This window comes from Camelus bactrianus, chromosome 25 (genome assembly GCF_048773025.1).
Source record: "Camelus bactrianus isolate YW-2024 breed Bactrian camel chromosome 25, ASM4877302v1, whole genome shotgun sequence".
In the NCBI taxonomy this organism is placed as follows: domain Eukaryota; kingdom Metazoa; phylum Chordata; class Mammalia; order Artiodactyla; family Camelidae; genus Camelus; species Camelus bactrianus.
The window spans coordinates 17,602,690-17,618,162 of record NC_133563.1 but is presented as its reverse complement, the minus strand read 5'-3'; the positions used below and the strand labels follow the sequence as shown (position 1 = coordinate 17,618,162).

Sequence of the window (15,473 nt, the reverse complement as noted above, 5' to 3'; positions counted from 1 at the left end):
AACTAATCTAAACTTCCTGGAGCTAAAGGGAGGGAAAGTGAATAAACAAAATATGTATAAGAAACATAATCCTTTCAAATAGAGATTGTAGTTTTTAATCCAGTAGAGAATTTTCACTCATCATATTTCACTCAACAAATTCATATCATGTTGTATTGTTGTTGTTGTTGTTGTCTGACTCTCACAATGGAGAACAAAATGAAATATAGTGTATTAGGAATAGATTGTCATACCTAAAAATAATCTGATAAAATGACAGTCCTCTGTCAAGCAACAGAATGAATTACAAGGAAAATAAAAACAGGTCAACTTAGCACCACTATTATTAGCCAGGTACAATGGAAATGGTATACCTAGCTCTTAAATTGAGCATGAAAGCACAAGACTCTGAAGAGGAGCCTAGAATACCAAACCATGAATATTAATATAAATGTCTTGATAATTAATGGAATTGGAAATATTGGCTTATCTTGGTCTTGGGAAGGTGGCCTGTAAGACAAGTCCAAGAGAGATACTGGTCAAGACCTTCTTTTACTCCTGGATGAAGTAAAAGAAATGGCAAATGGAAGAGTAGTTTTTAATTGTGTATTATTTATGTAGGGCTAAGCCTGCATGCTTACATGCTTCTAGGAACTGCAGACTTACTATTTCTAGTTAGGCCAGTATAGAACAGCAGCCAAATTGCCTCAGTTCTTCATTCTCATTGTTGCTACTTGGAAGAAATCATGGAAGAAAACAAAGTCGAAACTCACTTTTCTGGTGTCCCAGGGAAGTTGAGCAAGGATCAGAGCAGACAAAGCCATACTTGCATTCACAGTTATTACTGCCCTTGCCCGTGTTACCCACGTTCACGAAGAGAGTTGGCATCTCCAAATGGAATAGAATAAGAAGTCAGCATTTCTCTGCTTCCACTAGAATATACATTCTTACTTGGCTGTATTTTTTCTCCTTTGCTTTTTAACACTGATAACATTATCTGGCATACCATAACCACTGATGGTGGAAGACATTCTAAACTGATTTTATTCTAGAATAAATGAACATTGAATCAAATTTTAATTTCTTTGACCTTAGTTCATAAGCATTCATTTACTTTTATTATCTTGAATTATTTACTAAAAAATCAATATCTTCTCAGAAATTCCTTTTTGTTCATGATATTTCCTAGAGAAATGCAGAAGCATAAAAGCAACCTTCAAAATTTTCAGTTTACTTCACGTTTTAAAAGGAATTCTATGAAGAATGACACATACTCCTTTAGGAGTCTAAAAGGAATAATTTTGTAGAATTAACAATTTGTTTTCTTAAAGCTTAGTAAAAGAGGGACTACTAAACAATTACTAACTCATGTTTAATTTACAACCAACTTATGCAAATGTTGCTTATAATTAGAAATGTATAAGATAAGTATGTACTTCAAATTCAAATGTGGAAGAAAGTTGAGCTACATTTTCTTGGGACCAGCATTGATTCTCAGAGGCCATCACATACCTTTTTCTTCTCTAGTACTGCAAAGGATGAAACAATTTCCTCATGTTGGAAAAGTTCTTTACACACTTCTGTTATCACCAGGAAGTAACTTAAGTAAAGATAATCAGACTCATTCTATTTCAAGATAGAAGAGATTTGGTCAGCCTCTGCCTCTCTTACTATGACTGATCATATGACTGTACTTGTTTGTATTTTCAGCGTTATGTGGAGGAGATGTTAGAGGGCCTAGTGGAACAATCTTATCACCTGGTTACCCAGAATTTTATCCTAATTCTCTGAATTGTACATGGACTGTTGATGTAACCCACGGAAAAGGTAATTTGCCTCATGCAATGATAATGGGCTATCTTCTGAATTTTCATTGCGTCTATTTTCATTTCATCGTCCTTTACAATGTCATTTTGCATGAGCAAAACAGATCAGTACTAAAATATGCTAACATAAAATTCAATTTGAGTAACTGCGACAAAGGACTGTATTTACTTTTCCATGGTGGTGTAATATACCCATGTTTTATCAGAATGGCAATATAAGATGTTTATTTTCTTTTGATATATTAAACTAAGTTATTTGGAATTTTCATTCAACAAAGTCTCAAACAGGATGGCTTTTGTCTCTGGCATAGTGTAGGAGGTTGATTTCAAAAGTTCAGAAGGGTATAGGAAGATACTCTGAAGTGTAGAGCCAATGGTAAAGCAGACATTATACATACTTGTTTTTAAAATCTTTGTGATTATTTATTACAACTATACTTCCTATATAAATTTATAACCATTCTAGAAATATCTGTCTCAAATTTTCTGTCAAACTGCAGTTATATCTTGCATAATTGAATGGGAGTGTAAAACCACACTGTGCATATGGTAAATGTTAACAAATGTCCTTTGAACAAGTAAATGAAAGACATTTTAGTGCTAAATATGGTTCATTCATTCAATACAACCAAAATAGTAAATTAGCCATATAAGTGGTTAGAACAATAACTTGACAGTGGGAAAATGGGCATCCTAATATATCAAACAGAAATGGATGGAAATTATTTACCTGAAAATCTCTACATGCCGGTCTTTTAAAAAGAGCTCACTTATTCATGTTAAAAACTGCTTTGGAGAAGTAATTTTTCTTTTTGGCTCTATTGTTTATTTTGTTCTTATTGGTTTTACTATTATATTGTACTTAGTGATTGTACTATAGAAGTCCAAAAAGAAAAGAAAAATCCTAACAATGAGGAGATGTTTTTACAATTTTAAAAATTAGAGCTGTGTTGAATACATTTGAATTCATCGTGTTTTTCACACAATTGCTTTTACACTCATTTAACTATGTGTGCTATGTATGCAATTCTGATAGAATATTTAAAACACTAATGAAGTTTGTCTTTATTAAAGTTAACATTCTTTTATTGAGGGTGAGGATTATGTAAGAATTGTCATTATAATGAAATTAAGTGTTATTGAGAAAAGAAATGTTAAAATGAGTATTCTGGAATTGTACAGCAGTAACAAGGTGGAAGACTTTGTAAACTGTCATTTTTGTTGTTCTCCATAATAGAATGTTCTTTGCTGGAAGTTAAGCAAAGCATCCTATTATTCTAGTGTTCAGTGGATTAGTGGAGTTTAAAATAAGCTTCCTTGTATTGTACAAGAAAATGGAGGGCTACATACTGCTTGCTATGTAAACAGAGGTTTAATTAACACTTAAGGTTTTGCATCTTCACAGGTTGCAAGTGTTAATTAAATCTGTATTTACATGGCAAGAAATGCAGAGTTAGATGCTTTTCTTTTAAAAGCCAACAAAATTTGTTGGAAGTACAGCTACTCCAAAGTGTAGCCAAAGTTATGTGAAGGATAATCTCTTGAAGTTGGGAGAAATTATCAAAGTAGTATAATCTAAACTCTCACTGAATACACCAGTTCCTTTCTGCAGTGTTCTAGAAACATTATGAGCTGTCCTAATGACTAATATGTATTCCTTGGGGAAAAAAATGCTCAATTTTTGTGCAGTTCCAATTTATAATCTTTCTGCAACTATTATCCTGTTCAGCCTTCTGGAGTTAGGAAAACAAACAAATAAAAACATAATGGCTGCTGTAACCTAAATTTCCTCAATATACCAAGTCACTATTCTGTGATCAACATGTTTTTCACACCTGCTATGCCTAGACCCTTATCCCAGCCTTTTCTTCCCAGACTGAACGCTCCCAGTTCCTTTAATTCTTTTTTCTTTTTTGTTTTAAACTGAAGTATAATCAGTTTATATCATAAGGTATTTTCATTGTTACCACCATTCTAATCATCTTGCTTTGAATGTGCTCCACCTTATTGATATCCAGGGATATGAAATCAACATCCTTCTAAAAGTGTGTTTTTCCAGATGAAACACAGAATGGCGTTGTCTGACTCCACAAATTATTTCTATTAATGAATCCTATATTTGCTTTTACTAGCTTTTCTTGCTGCCACGTCATAGTACTAATTTAGAATGAGTTTATAATTAACTAAATCATCTTTTAAAAGTATGCAGAACTTTAAAGTACAGTTAAGACTAATTCTTAAATTTTATAGTTGATTTTTTTTCTATTTTCAATGCAGGCTATTATATTTACTTCTTTTATATTTCATCATATTAGTTTTGATCCAGAATTCCTGTGAGATCATTTTGAAATTATTTATATTTCATTTATATTTACACTGAATCAAAATTTTCTTAAATAAAAATGATCATCAAGACTTTAGGGGTTTATAAAAATCTTAAATAGGACAGATCTACATGTCCAAATATTTAAGAAATAAGAAACCTCAAGCACACCACCATTAACCTCATCCCCATTTAACACCAAATCAGAGTATTTGAACACATACAATTGTTTGACAGTTTCAAATTCAGTTAACTACAGTGTCATTTAGCCTGCATTGCTCCTCGTTTACAATGACATCGTGCGAGATTTTCCTTAAAAGTATTATAGAAATCAGAATGCTTACTCTACTAGAGATCTTGAGAGAAAAAAAAATCTACATTAAAAACCCACCTAAGACTCTTAGAGATGGGATCATCCTTAAATAAAGCATAGTCCATAAATTTATAGAAACACACAAACACACACACAAACACACACACACACACACACACACACACATCAATATTACACCCTCAAGGTCATAGTGTCAGGACTATAACTAAGACTTCGATATGCATGATACTTGACTTTAAGTCCAAGTCTATCATATAGTTCTATAACATAAATTGCCTTAATAGGACTTCCTGAATTATCACTTTTATGAAAAGGTACCATGGCGTTGAAACCACTGACTTTTTCTCCCTATTACTCAACATCTATTGCCCTATTAAGATTGTATGTCTTTGCCTGTCTGCCTCTTCTTCTGAAATATCTATCCCAGTGTTGCTTCTTCACAAACATATGCTCACTTCTGAAGGTCGTTGCCTTCAGAAGCCTCTACTGATCCCTCCAACAAACTATTTACATCTATTTCTACACTTCTGTGTTGACTGTATGAATCACTTTTATGGCACTTAGTAGACAGTTTGAACTTTTGGTTTATGTATATTTTCCACTCAGATGGACCATGAGTTATTTACATTCTTCTAAATTTTTATATTCCATAATGTTTAGAATATGGTAAGTTATTAGTATGATATACTTACTTGGATTAATTCACCTTTAGGAGAAGGTCTTACATGGTTTTGCTGTAGCAAAAACAGATTTTTTTGTTTAAATAATAATTTGATAAATAGATACTTCCTTTTATAAAGTAGCTGACTAGGACAGAATGACATGAAAACAGTTAACTTTAACATTGAAGGATTAAAAAATAATAATAGGTAACAGTTGGTGAGCACTTCCTCTGTGCAAAGCACTGTGTCAAGACATCCCATATATTGTCTCATTTAATTTCAAGACAACCCTTTTTACAATGGAGAAAATGAGTCTCAAGAAGGCTATATATGTAATACTTGACAGTGGACTTATTAGCACCACTATCCAACAGAATTTTAAATTTTCCCACATATTAATTCAGTGCATATCAGAACAAGCACATTTTTCTTAAAAATATGCATAATGGATTTTTTCTTTTTTTTTTAATCCATCTGCTCTTCTATTATATGACGGTTTTTTCTTAGTTTTAGTCTCTGACAGAAATCAAATTGACTTATCTGAATTCTCACTCGTGTGTTATTTTGTAACTTAGATATCAGTAACTCTAGATGGCAAAGCATCTTCTCTTTGCCACATCCACACTCCATTCTCATTCACATCTAACTAGTGTCAGTTACTACATTTACATTGAAGAACATTTGAAAGACTGACTTAATTTCTGAACCCCTCCTAAAAGGGGCTCATTGTGGAGAGAGGGGGAAAAAAAACTGTTACATTCTGAAAAAAAGTTTGAAAGAGATTATCATTGTACATTTCAGATCTTTTTCAAATCAAAATCACTGGCCCATTATGCAATAATAACTCATTATTACTTATGTTTTCAATTTATTTGTTTTGGTCTCATTTTGTATCACTTTTTTTTACTTAGTAAGAACTCCAAGACTCTCCAGCATCTAGAACTATAAAGTTGATGAACAATATTAAAGAATGTTACTTATCATGCTCTGGGATAAGTAGCTTTTTATTAAGTATATTTATAAGTGTTGGATAAAAATCCTTTGGATGTTTTACTAAAAATTTTGGTGATTCTTTTTGTTCAAATAAGAAAATGTATTAAGCACTTCAAGAGAAAGATGAATGAGGTATTAGCTTTTATTTCATTTAGGATCTTATACACAGTGGGGTGTATGTGTGTGTGTATTGGTAATCTTTTACATGTGTTTGAGACAACGTCATTAAGAACTCACATGAGACCACAGCGTAATAACACATCATACTCACCAGGACAGAACAAATTGAAAAATAAAAAATTTTCAAGTATTGGTGAAGATACAGTCCAACTAGATTTGATAATGAAAATGTAAATTGACACAGTCATTTTGTAAAGCTGAAATATAGATAGATAGATAGACAGACAGACAGACAGATAAATTTCCTATGACCCAGTAATTCCACTCCTAGATGTTTACCCAACAGAAATAAGCACATGTGTTCTTCAAAAGACATAACCTGAATGCTCATAACAGCACAGTCCGCATTCATGCTAAAATGTAAACTACCCTAAATGACCATCAACTGTTAAACAAATAGATGAATGTGCTGTATTCACAAAATGAAATGCTATGCTATACATCACTGAAAATAAACAGCTCACAACCACACACAAAAGTGAAGATAAACCTCATACACAATGTTGAATAAAAGAACTCAGACCCAAAAGAGTATATATTATATGAATCCATTATATAAACTACAAAGAAAAGTAGTAAACCTAGCCTATCCCATTCGAAACTGAGTGAGTGGTTACTTTTGGCAAAGCACTTCTATTATAAAGGATGTAAATTCTCCTTTAAATTTTCAGAAAACTCACATGATTCCTTTTCAGGCATTAGTTTTTAAATTTTGTTTCCAAGGAGTTTGCAAGATATAACTTGTATTATACCTTATAGAGAAGCTGAAGGAAAAAAGAAAACAACTCTCAAACAAAAGAATAATATTATACTATGCATTTAGAATATTTTATAGCAGTGCCTTTCATTTTCAGAGAAATCAGATACCACAAGAGTCCTGGGTTTAGTTACTTTGGTAACTTTCTGTGTCTTACTGGTATACTTTGTAAGTCTTAATTTTCCTCTTTTTCTTAATAGGTGTGCAGTTCAACTTTCACACCTTTCATTTGGAAGACCATCATGACTACTTACTGATCACAGAGAATGGGAGTTTTACCCAACCACTGGCACGCCTGACTGGTTCAGAACTTCCTTCAACAATCAATGCTGGTCTCTATGGAAATTTCAGGGCTCAACTGCGCTTCATTTCAGATTTTTCAATATCATATGAAGGATTCAATATTACATTCTCTGGTAAGAAAATAAATTTAAAAAGAGATGTTTCAAAGTGTGAACATAATTTATGTGTGACAAAACAGAGAAAAAACAGAAAAGAAGAAAAGGAGAAAGCAAAGAAATATCTGTCAACAAATTTTAAGTAAAGTTTGAAATGCCTTGAAGATTATCTATGATAATATCTTAAAGGGAGCCTTTAAACAACAAAGAATAAATCAGTTCACTAAAAATCTACTTTAAGTACATTAATTACATTTCTTTAACTTGCACTCCAGCAGAATTCTAACAGAGAGAAAAGCTTGCTAAAATGCCAGGTGAACTTAAAATAGAAAGTCTTATATACTTAAAGTTTCAATTAGGCTATAAATGAAATGTGAATTAAACCAGTGATAATCTAGTTTTGTATTTCTGAGAAAAGGCATAGTTTACAGGCTAAGATTAAGATAAATTTAATTGACTTAATTCATTTAGAACTAGATGATCTAGAAACTAATGTGGTTATCCCTTTATTCTAGAATAACCACAACTATAGGCAACATTATAACTTGGATACCAGAAAAAAATTATAAAAGCAAAGTGAATAAAAATTATTCTTATTAATTCTACTTCATAGTTAAGTGGAATGGTGAAAGAGAATACAGAAACAAATTAATAGTTAAATCTTCTGCCAATTTGCTAACATAAATTCTTAATATTGTAATTATACATAATTATATAAATAATATATTATAATTTATATAAATGAAATTATACAAATGCTAACCTTGTTCTTCAACTGTTATTCTAGTACTTCCATGGAAATACTTCTAAAATAATTAAGGTATTTCATAATGAATAGTAAATGAGCATAATCAATTTTAACCCAGAATATTAAAAGTGTGTCCAAATTAATTTTTTAAACAAGAAAATATTAGCTCTTTAACATAAAACAATCCCTCTTGTTCCCCATTGCAATTACTTACTAAGTGTGTGCTCTGGGAATATTTTTAGATGGGCTACTTCTTCCTAGAACTGTATATAATTATAATATTGTTGTTTAATTAACTCTGCTTTTCATACACTGAAGAGTGTTTAGCTGTTCATTTTCATGATGTGCATTCATTGCTTAGGGACGTTTTCTTGTATAAATCTATAATATACAATTTTCAGCATATGGACACTTCAGTCTTACATAAACACTTGCATCTGGAGTCACATGTTTTTCAGAATTTCAATTAATTGTATTTCTTATATACTAGAGGCCTTTGTCACTTAGATTAAAACCATTAAGTAAAAGTCATTTCAAAATGCAAATGATTTCATTCCAAATGTTATTTTGCATTTGAAAATATGAATCTATTATGTCATTGTTACAAGTCAAAAATCTATGAAATGGAAATGTGTCTAATGAAGAAGAAAAATATGAGATAAATAGCTACATTTTCAGTTTATCACTTAGAAGGTGACATTTTTCTCATCTATATTGAATTTCACACATGAGTTTCCTTAAATTATTAAATCTTTCATAAAAGAAGAAAATTATATGCACCATTAGTACCTATCCATAATTATACATATAGTCATCTTTTAAATGTATGGCTGGTCCTAAAAGCATCCAATTTGCAAATAATAGGAATATACTCTTAAAGGTTACTACTAGCATTTTCTTTGTTCTCTTCTTCGTCTGAGTACAGAATATAACCTGGAACCTTGTGAAGATCCTGGAATTCCTCAATATGGTAACCGAATTGGGTTCAACTTTGGGGTTGGTGACACTCTGACCTTCTCATGCTCATCAGGATATCGTCTGGAAGGGACATCAGAGATCATCTGTCTTGGTGGTGGCCGAAGAGTATGGAGTGCACCTCTGCCAAGGTGTGTGGGTACGTGGTCAGCTGCTTTCATTTGCTTGTATGTGTAGTCACTGTCCATGGAGTTGCATGATTATACACCCTTCGTTTTTTTAATAATCCGTTGAATTTCTTCATTTATTTCATATTAGTTATTTCAATTTTTTTTTTCCACTTGATAATCTGGTGTACCTCAGTTACCTTCTCAACTGCTCCATTAAAGCAAACATGCTTCTAAATTTGTTTTCAGATGATGGGGATAAGGAATGGATAGACAGACAGACAGACAGATAGATAAATAGATAGATAGATAATAGGTGATGATAGAATCATATTTTGAGAGCTTACAGAAAATTGCATTCTTGTGTTCTAATAATAAATGATTCTTCATGACTTCTGACTGAAGTTTTGACAATATTTTATAACTTAGAATTAACATGCATAAAATATGATTGCAAGGGAAAATAATATATAATTAATTTATGGACTATCAAAGCAAATATTGACTCAATATGTACAATCTATAGAATTAATCTGTTATGATAGATGAATTAAGATGGCAATTAATTTCATGTTGCAAGATAAAGAATAGCAACAATTAAAGTATTAAAAGTTTGGAGCACGACTTTAACCTTTGGAAATGGATATTTTGACTGATAAAAAGAAAAGAAAATGCTGTAGAGACTGATGTAGGACTTAAGTCATTTTTTATTTATTTTAGTAAATTGAGAAGCAAGAATTTCTTCAGGTCATCAGCCATTCAGTGGTTGTCAGTACTCATTTTTATGATTGAACTAGATGCAAATGATCATTTTACAATTATTTCATAAAGCTCTTAAACGTCTCAAAAGCATTTAATTTGAATTTATTTTAATTGTAAATTTAATTGTGGATCACAGATCTGTGTAATTTTAATATACTACAAGCTCAGGCAAATTGGTAGAGATTTGATCTGTGGTTTAAGACCTTGGCTTTTTTTTTCTTTTTAATGGAGGCAGTATACCTCACACATAAAAATGCAAATGAAGAAGATACCCTCTGTTACTTATTCAGTATATTGTCTACCATATAGAAATGTGGTGGGAATTTCTGGGGATCCCCAAATCCAGTGAAAAAATATGATCTTTCAGGTTAATATGCGTCTGAAGGCTTTTATAGTGATGAGATTATTTTCACAACCCTATGGGTTATACAACAAATAAACTGATATGTAACAAATGAAATTTATTTTTAAAATCACAAGCTTTTATAGAAAGGGCACAAGCAAACACAGAGACTTGAAGCTGGGAGGTGATAAGTAGTCATACTCTCAGAGCATCTTTTCCAGAAAGCTATGTAGAGTGCAGTCCCTTCTGTTCTTGTTTTTATGTGTCTTTTTCCTTGGGAGGGGGGCAGTGGATTGTTTGTTTTTCTTGCTGTTGCCAGAGTTGGAATTCCCTTCCTTACTGAATTGTCCCATTTCCATTTGTGTTTGGTGTGAATATTTTCAAAGGCTAATTAATGAGAACCTTGGGAACAGTCCAAGTGAAGGCTCCAGAGTGCCCCGCTTAATATCCTGGTCATTTGATATTGGGTTCATTCACTTTTCTAAACTTCATTTTTCTCATCAGCAAAATGGTTACACTACGTTTATGTTAGTTATGAGCATTAGAAGAGATTAGCCATGCCAATTAGACACCTAGTATAATCCCGGGAATATAGGAGGGGTTCAGAATTTAGATGTGATTATAACTCTTAATATATTGAATATAATCTGCTGTCTATTAAGCCCACCAATCTAATTTATAAAACCAACTATAGTTGGAAATGAATTCCACATTATAAAACACTAACATTTATGAGCGTCTTCTAGGCTCTTTCAGATCCATACTTACTTCATTTAATCCTTACTATAATGCCATTATTGTTATTTCCCCCATTTCTCATCTGAAGAGTCTTATAGATTTTGAACAACTTGCCCCAAATCATCAAGATTGTGAATGGCAGAACCATGATTTGTCTACAATCTTTATCATTCCAAAACCCAAATTTTTTTCACTAGGATCTAGGTTTAATCTTAAAAGAGTCTAGGAAAAGGTGAATCTTGAAGAACTGTATGTCACACAGAGTTGATTAATATTTTCTCTTAAAATACCAAAACCATACCACGATGTTACACAGGCTGAGAAGTGTTTGCATGTACATTTTTAAGGTTTACTCCACTTTTACAATAAATTTTAATAAAAAGACTTATGTTCTTTTTTGCATTTCTGGTTATATATATGTATGTATTTCTTATTTTGTTATATTTTCAAAATTCTCAGTCTTCAGTCACAGAAAATACACAACATTATTTGGAACTATTCATATGAACAGACCCAATTTTAGCAATGCTAATTTATTTGGACAGATGTTATTTCTTCTTTGATTTTTTTTGTACTTTTCACTTCATGTAGCTAAAGCCAATTCTCTAGTGCACACTTGCTTAAAAGATATTATTTAGTACTATTACTAGCTTCATAGAAAGCTTATGTTATGGGCAGTGGCCAAATTATAAGTAGCTTGTATTTCAAGTTTGTTTTTTGTTTCTGTTTTTGGCTATTTGGAATTTATGTGGTCTTTCCTTGTCACAAGGTTGCAAACGAATACATTCTCAGAACAAATCATACATGAGATTTTAAATTTTATGTCAAGTATAAAACTAACATTTATTAAAATGACTTTTGCATACCTAGGTTATATAAGAACATGCCTGCCTCTTTGGACACTAAGGCAACAGATAAAGCAATTTGTGGAAACCTACTTTTTGTTAATTTTTTTCAATGTATGTTTAATTTTGATTTTATGTTTAGTGTATAAATTGGTCTTTCAGTTTCTGATGGTAGAATTTGGTGAAAATTATCTTAATTCTGGATGTTAGATGAGTTATAAATAACATTTTCATTTAAGCATTTTCCTAAGTAACCTCTGCATTTGTTTTAAGATAATATTTTAATAAAATAATAAAACATAATAGCACCATAATATAGTCTTTACAGTCTATAAAGGATTATATCATATAGTGTCCCATTCCAAAAATCCACTTATGCTGTGAGTGTAGGTTTAACATAATGATTTTATCAGTGAAGATACAATGTCTATAAAAAGTTCAAGGTTGCACACAAACTCAGCGGCAGAACTGTGCCTGTTCCAAGTTGAGACCCAGGCTTGTGCTCTGTTTACCACAGCAGACCACTGTCTTTGGAGGCTTCACTAAGTGGAGAGGAAATCTGGTCTTAATTTAGTTGACACATGCTTCAGAATATTCCTTGGGCTGTCCTCTGTTTTAATTAGAGGAAAATTCTTTGACCATAACAGGGGTTACTTACATGTAGGGAATTTTTTAATTTTACCTTTTTTTTATTGCAGTATAGTTGACATACAATATTATATTTGTATGAAGTGTACAACATAGTGATTAAACATTTATATACATATGGACTGATCACCATGATAAGTCTAGTAAACACCTGTCACTATACAAAGTTATTGCAATATTATAGACTGTATTCCCTGTGCTGTACTTTACATCCCCATGACACACTTATTTTATAACTGGAAGTTTGTACCTGGTAAAACACTACTTATTTGCCCATCTTCCACCCTCCTCCCCTCTGGAAACCACCAGTTTGTTCTTTGTATCTGTAAGTGTTTCTGTTTTGTTTTGTTTGTTCGTTTGTTTTGTTTTGTTTTTTAGATTTTACGAACAGGTGAAATCATATGGTAATTGTGTTTTTCTCTCTGACTTACTTCACTTACACCCTCTAGGCCCATCCACATTGTAGCAAGTGCAGGGAAATTTGTGGAGGCAGGAAAAGAATTTTGATAGCAATCAAGAGTGTAACACCTACTGAGAATCAGAGATTCTTCTCCTGGAGAAGTGGCATCCACTGCAGGCACATAGTTCGTATTTATACTCCAGCCTTTCCTAAGTTATGTAAGCTTTGGAAAGTTGTTCAGATCGCCTTCCTGCCAAGTTTTCTCAAATGTAAAATGTGGGTAATTACATCCATGGTGCAAGATAGCTTATAGTTCTAAGCAGTGAAAGACATATATATCACCTAATGCACTACTCAACAAATAACATTTGCTCAACAAACCTTAGTCCCTTTTCCTTGTGCCTGCAGCTCTCTCTACCACTGTATATCCAATTCTCCTAAGGGCTACCATGACTGTTAGCTGTGAAGAGTGATTTTCACTAACCAGCAGGAGAGGAAAGAGAAGAAGAAAAGAAGAATATGAAAAAGTTTTAGTGTGCTATCAGCAGCTGAGTCCTTCACATACACAATCTCATTACTACTTAGTGATCAAGATGAAAGTTTTACCTTTTTAAAAAAATACATGTCTATAATTATGTTTTACATTTTGGAAAAGACAAAAATAAATAACAGGCAACATGGAATTTCAGTGAATATATTTGACATTTAAATGATTATCCTGGAGATCCGTGTTTCTTTGGAAACAAATATGTGGTCATATTTTTAAGTGGCAACCAAATATTAAAAAAAAAAAAAGGTATAAACAAGTTGATTACTTTAAAAAAAGATACACTGGCTTGTGTTTGATCAAAAAGTAAGTACCTGAATTTTTCTAAAGTTCTCATTACAAAAATGACACTGGTATTTCCATTGTCATCTTTCTAAATTTAATCAAAAATTGCTTGTCTTCATTCAGCTTCCTAACATACCAGGAACTATATACCAGGTTATGTTGCAAATAAACAAGGAGCTGATGAAAGAACATGTTGTTTTGGAAAGTAGATTGTCAAGTTCAATATTAGTAATGGTTTGTCTTTAAGCAAGAGTCCACATATTTTAAGCCTATACATTTTGAAATATTTATTTCCTTTCATATATTTTTAATTTTTTAATTTTTTTGTTGAAGTGTAGTCAGTTACAATGTATCAGTTTCCGGTGTACAGCACAATGTCCCAGTCATGCATCATATATTTCTTTCAAAAACCACTTGAGAGAATATTATCCCATTTTATAAACTACACAGATTAATTACATAACTTGGTAGAGTTTGAAAACAGCTCCTTCTGACTCCAGCTCGTGTTTTAGCAACTACATGTATAATTTCACTGTATCATCTCTTGTTTTCTAGCTGGCTTCCAAATGTCCCTCATTTAATTTATCTCCAATAACATTACTAGTTATATTCTTTTTTATTGATAAGTAACAAATTACCACAAATTTAGCAATTTAAAACAACACATTTACTTTCTCATGGTTTCTGTGGGTGAAGAATCTGTGCAAGACTTAACTGGGTCCTCTCTTAGGGTTTTAAAAGGTTGCAATCAAGATGTTGATCAGGGCTGAATTCTCACCTGAGGTTCATGATTCCCTTCTAAATTCAGTGGCTCTTGGACGTAATCAGTTCCTTGAGGTTGTAGGACTGAGATAATCAGTTCTTTGCTCAATTCCTGGGGGCCATCCATAGTTCCTTACCATGTGAACTTCCACAACTTTGCTGCTTCCTTCATCAAAACAGCAAGGAGAGTCTGTCTAGTGAATCACTAGCAAAATGCAGTTTTGCATAATGTTATATAATCACAGGAGTAATAACAAGCAAGTTACTGGTCTCACTCAACTCAAAGGGAGGGGACTACACTAAAGCATGAATACCAAAAGGTGAGTATGATGGAAGCTTTACCTTAAAGTCGACACCAGTTAACATTAGAAAGATAAGATCACCTGTCTATTTCCTGCTTATCACTAAGTGATTTCCCATGCCTATTAGATGCAGTTGAAATTCCGTAAGTCCCTTCTTAGGTTGGCCTACTGCCCTCTCTATAGTCATTCCCCTATATGTGTCCTGAAATACATTCATAAGATGCTACATGCCATTCCCAAACATGCCAAACACTTGATACATTTTTAGATGCTAAGGCTGTATTGATATCTACTCTCTCCAAATGATCAAGCTCTCACTTGTGTCTGCACAAGCAGACAAATAATTTCTTTCTCTGATAAGCTACACGCAAAGGTAAAGTGAGAGAAGGCACTGAAAACATTGTTCATTGGCTGGAGGAGGCTTTGCATTTTAATCTGTCGAGCTTTCATTCCTATCACCATAACAAAGATAAAGACATTATCTCTTTGTGGGTACTAACTATTCCATATAAAATAGATAAACAAGTTTATACTATAGAGCACAGGGAACTATATTCAG

General features: G+C 32.4%; 1 protein-coding gene across 3 annotated transcripts in view; it reads left to right on the top strand.

Annotated features, from left to right (window-relative positions):
* CSMD3 (CUB and Sushi multiple domains 3) overlaps nucleotides 1-15,473 on the top strand; it is a 1,011,591-nt gene that overhangs the window by 686,120 nt on the left and 309,998 nt on the right. For all 3 annotated transcript variants that reach the window (XM_074352931.1, XM_074352929.1, XM_074352930.1), the window contains 3 exons: nucleotides 1,690-1,806; nucleotides 7,255-7,470; nucleotides 9,126-9,314. In XM_074352931.1, the coding sequence (XP_074209032.1) occupies nucleotides 1,690-1,806; nucleotides 7,255-7,470; nucleotides 9,126-9,314 (522 nt within the window). The remainder of the gene's footprint in view (nucleotides 1-1,689; nucleotides 1,807-7,254; nucleotides 7,471-9,125; nucleotides 9,315-15,473) is intronic.